At 32.8% G+C, this 4,562-nt stretch overlaps 1 protein-coding gene across 1 annotated transcript; it reads left to right on the forward strand.

Moving 5' to 3' along the window:
• Nucleotides 1-2,480: 2,480 nt before the first annotated feature.
• Nucleotides 2,481-4,297, forward strand: LOC143628069 (actin-depolymerizing factor 7-like). The gene is made up of 2 exons (XM_077097745.1): nucleotides 2,481-2,752; nucleotides 3,934-4,297. The coding sequence occupies exons 1-2, from the start codon at nucleotides 2,511-2,513 to the stop codon at nucleotides 4,082-4,084; spliced, it is 393 nt and encodes a 130-aa protein (XP_076953860.1). The 5' UTR covers nucleotides 2,481-2,510; the 3' UTR covers nucleotides 4,085-4,297.
• The last annotated feature ends 265 nt before the right edge of the window (nucleotides 4,298-4,562 follow it).

Below are 4,562 nucleotides of genomic sequence, written 5' to 3' on the forward strand. Positions count from 1 at the left end.
ATAACCTAAATCGGAGGAGGTAAAGGATTAAGAAGGGTTTTTGAGCAAAAGATGGTCAACTGACGGCCGGAGACAGATTGAGCCCATAGATAAACAATAGTGGCCCCAAAATCGGACTGGGACCTGTAAATTGATCCCGCCCATAAAACACAAGGAGGCAGATCATTATTTTCAAAAAGAAAAAACAAAAAAAAACTAACATTTGTGATCTTTGACATAGGCTTGATGCCATTCTATGTTTGATGTTCTTCTTGAATAGAAATAGGAAACCATACCTAACTACGTGTGATAACATGATCCGTAAAGAATGCACTCATATGATTTGTAACGTGTTTGTATTTTCACTGTATATTAACTAACATAATCATGTTATGCATAAATATGACCTGTTAACAAAAGCTGGAAGTAACCAACTCTGATAGATATAAATAATTAGTGACACCTGAAATTAAAAGTTTATTTTTTTTGTATCAATTTTGATTTTGAACATATTGTTGGATATGGTGTGTCCAAGCATAAACATATTGTTTTTGATCTTAACATAGTGACATAAGATGTTTATTCCCATAAAATTGGTGCGGATTTGACTCCCACACAATGGGCATTAAGTGGATTTTAGATGTAGATGTTAGGGTGTGTATTTGCCATTAAAATGTGAAAATTGTAAAACCGACTGGTTTATTTAATTTTAAGTTTCATTTGCCACTTATTATAATACTAAGTAACCCAAGGTCCAAGGGCATTTTATGCATTTTATCATTTGCCATTTAATGTTTAATATTAATTTATATTGGTGTATGCCATAATAGAGGTGAGCAGAAACCTGGTTTCGGACTTGACCCGAAACTTGACTCGGTTCTATCTCTATCTGCGGCTACGAACCAGATTTCAATTTCTCACCGGAACCGTTTCCACCTCTACATGGTCATAAAAACCAGTCAAAACCCGATCATATTCGAAATCGGTTCCTACCCGACCCGGTTCTTGACTTTTTTTAACCACCGGTAACCGGTTCCTATCCGGTTCCGGCTCCTAAAACAGCCCGGTTTGGCCACCTTTATGCCATAATACTCTGTTGATGTATGCACGAGCTAGGCCTGTTTTGGGCATGTTTATCTCATGGCTTGTACTCTTGTTGTAACACTAACAGGGCTTATGTTTATGGAAACACTATCTAAATATTAAATATAATTTAAAATACATAAAGTGTAGAAATAAAACATAAAAATCAAGCATGCACAGTACCAAAGTTTAAACATAAATTGACAACAAACAACGTTTCAACATAAAACAGAATGTACAAAAATATATAATTATTTCTATTTGAGTTATTCGGACGGATCGGTTCGGTTAAAGATTTCCAAATTCGAATTTGATTCAAAACCTGGATTCAAAGTTCGATTCTAATGAGAATCCAAATCGAATTCAGTCTATTTCGAGTCCGATTTAAGTAATAACACCTCTAGTACTCGACAATGAAAGTAATCTTTGTAACACACGGCCCTTAGAACTTAACAAATAACATAAAATCATTATAAATCAGGCTTGATATGTAGAAGCTAAGATATATTTTTATTTTACACAATGTGACTTAACCTGATTTATGCATATAAAAATCCTTAAATCTTTTAAACATATTTATGGAATTAACAATTGTGCAAATTTTATTTAAATAATAAAAAAAACAGAGCGTAATATCATGAAATAAAAACTAATAATCATGACAAAAATAAACAAAAACAAAAATAAAATTGGAAGGTGGTGCACAAGAGGCTGAGAGACAATTTCTCACCCCTTATAATCTCTTGTTTCCCATTAACACAAATATTAGTTTCATTTGTTTTCCATTTTTTCAAGGATCTTCTTCATTCTGTAATCCTGTTCTTCAAGAAATCATCCAATCATGGTTTGTAATCATTAATTCTTACATGTTTCTTCTTATTTCATTTGTTGATATATGATCATATGAAATTTAAAATTTGTAACATTTGGTCTCATTCATGCATGTTAATTACATAACTAATTACATAACAAGCTTCTAGATATTTGGGAAGATGATATATAACATTGGCGGACCTATGAAATTTTCCCATTAGGGTCATTGTCAAAAATTCATAGGGTTCGTTCGGGATTTTAACATATACATACCTCTAAAAATAAAATTTCACATGGTATGGCCGACCCCTATGCCCTTGAACATAGTACATGTTATGATTTATGTTAATCATGATCAAACACCTACTGATTGCACTAGATTTTATTTTATTTCGTTAATCATGACATGATAATGTGTTCGTTTTTGCATCATCGCCTCTAAATCACCAATAATGATTTTCGTTTCATCAAATGTACTCAAATGAGTCATTTGATTAGGCAAATTTGGCTTCTGGATGTTCAAGAATAATGATAATCATGATTAAACAAACACCTATAGATATTTACATTATGATTTTTATTTTTATTTTTTTGTAACCATTTGTTGGTTTAATTAGGCGAACGCGGCATCTGGAATGGCTGTGAACGACGAATGCAAGCTGAAATTTCTGGAGTTAAAATCGAAACGAAACTACCGATTCATCACCTACAAAATCGTAGATCAACAGGTGATTGTTGATAAGATTGGTGGTCATGATGAAACTTACGAAGATTTCACAAACTCTCTTCCGGCTGATGAATGCCGCTATGCTGTCTTTGATTTCGACTTCACCACTGATGAAAATTGCCAGAAAAGCAAGATTTTCTTTATCGCCTGGTAATGATATACATGTCCTCCCGTTCATCATTTATATGTTATTCCTATAGTTTTATTAGGACATCTTGTTTTGTTGTTGTGTTTGATTGCATGCTTCACACTTTATATTATCGGGATACTATACTTAAAATGATAAGAAAGGTTTTTAGAATCAGGGTCTCAACTAGTGCAACTAGGCTATAAACCAAACGTTCAATGAACTATTCATGAGCCGTCCGGTAGAAAGTTTGTATATGCTCATTTAGTTAATGAAGAAAGAGCACAAACAAAATTTGTTCATTTAGTTAAATGAATGAACATGGACACATGTCTCATTTGATCATTTATATTCGTGAACGTTTGTTTACGTAAGGGGGTGTTTGGGATTCCTTATTTTACCTCCTTATAACTTTTCATTAAGTTAATAAGTTCCACTTTTGTAACTTATGGAACTTTTCATCTCACAATATAAGCAATCCCAAACACCGTATTACTTTTCAAAAAGTTAATAAGTTATAAGTTGTTAAAAATAAGCAATCCCAAGCACCCCCTAAATTCAGCTAGGTTCATTCGTTTACTTTCATGTATCTTCGTTAGTTTGCGTTTTTTAATTTTCCGTTAACATCTTCTCTTATATTTTTTAGGCCATTACAATTTAGTCTAGTTTTAATAACCTTTTAGGTTCAACGCATTGTTGTTCATGTTTACTTTTAATTGGTTTTAGCTTAATTATGTCCGGTCATATAGTCGTTCATGAAACGTTAGTTTATACGGTGAATGAACAAACATAAGCGAACGCAAACATGTTCATTTTTCTTAACGAACAAACAAGAAAACCTTGTTCCTTTGATTGTTAGTGTTTGAATGTTTGTTAGGTTAAAGTTAATCGAATGGACACTAACGTGTTTCGCTTGTGTTCATTCGGTTCATTTACAGACCTAGGTGCAACCTTTCAATTTTTTTTTCTGATATTGGGGAAATATTTGTACTCGTCATACAATCAAAAACCCTACCAAACTTGTAATGAGTGAGATTTTATTTGTTACATTTCTTTGTTTATATATCATGTTAAAATTCTGCTTACATGACATCCAAGGTAGTATAGTTCTTGTTCTACACTTGTAGGTTTTCAAATTTCATATAAGCATATGATCTCATGAATATAAATGATAATCTAGATATGACTTTTTGAATTAATACAGGTCACCGGAATCATCAAGAGTGAGAATGAAGATGGTCTATGCAAGCTCGAAGGATCGCTTCAAGAGGGAACTTGATGGAATTCAAGTTGAGTTGCAAGCCACAGACCCAAGCGAGATGAGCTTTGATATCATAAAATCACGGGCAATCTGAATAATGTTCCTTGTTGAAGGAGCTTCGCTCATTGAGTTAATTTATTTCGTGCGCATGTTTGTTTTTATTTTATTTTTTAAATTTGGGTATTTTCGTTCATTTAAAAATGATTATAAACGTTGTAGTGTAGCTTAACATTACTATCCATTTTATTGTTCGTGTTTGAATACAATTTGATATCTTTGTGTGCTCTTGGAATACATTCGGTGATACACGACACGAGTCGTGTCAACTCTGATAATGACTCGTAGTCGGGTTGAAAATCAATGACAAACTGGATAGAATTAACTATTAAGTGTTAACTCCATTATAACATACTTACAATCCTTAAAATTAAACACATAGATTTACTATCCTTTATTATGTGCTATTCTGAAAGAAATCTAACGAGGATACACGACTGGGAATATACACGAAAGAGTTTTGCGTATACGAGCAAGGACTTTGTACTTTGAGGACATAAAACCTGGTATATGAA

This window comes from Bidens hawaiensis, unplaced genomic scaffold (genome assembly GCF_021521415.1).
Source record: "Bidens hawaiensis isolate Kalapana, Puna unplaced genomic scaffold, B.hawaiensis_p1.1 tig00000458_1, whole genome shotgun sequence".
Lineage (NCBI taxonomy): Eukaryota > Viridiplantae > Streptophyta > Magnoliopsida > Asterales > Asteraceae > Bidens > Bidens hawaiensis.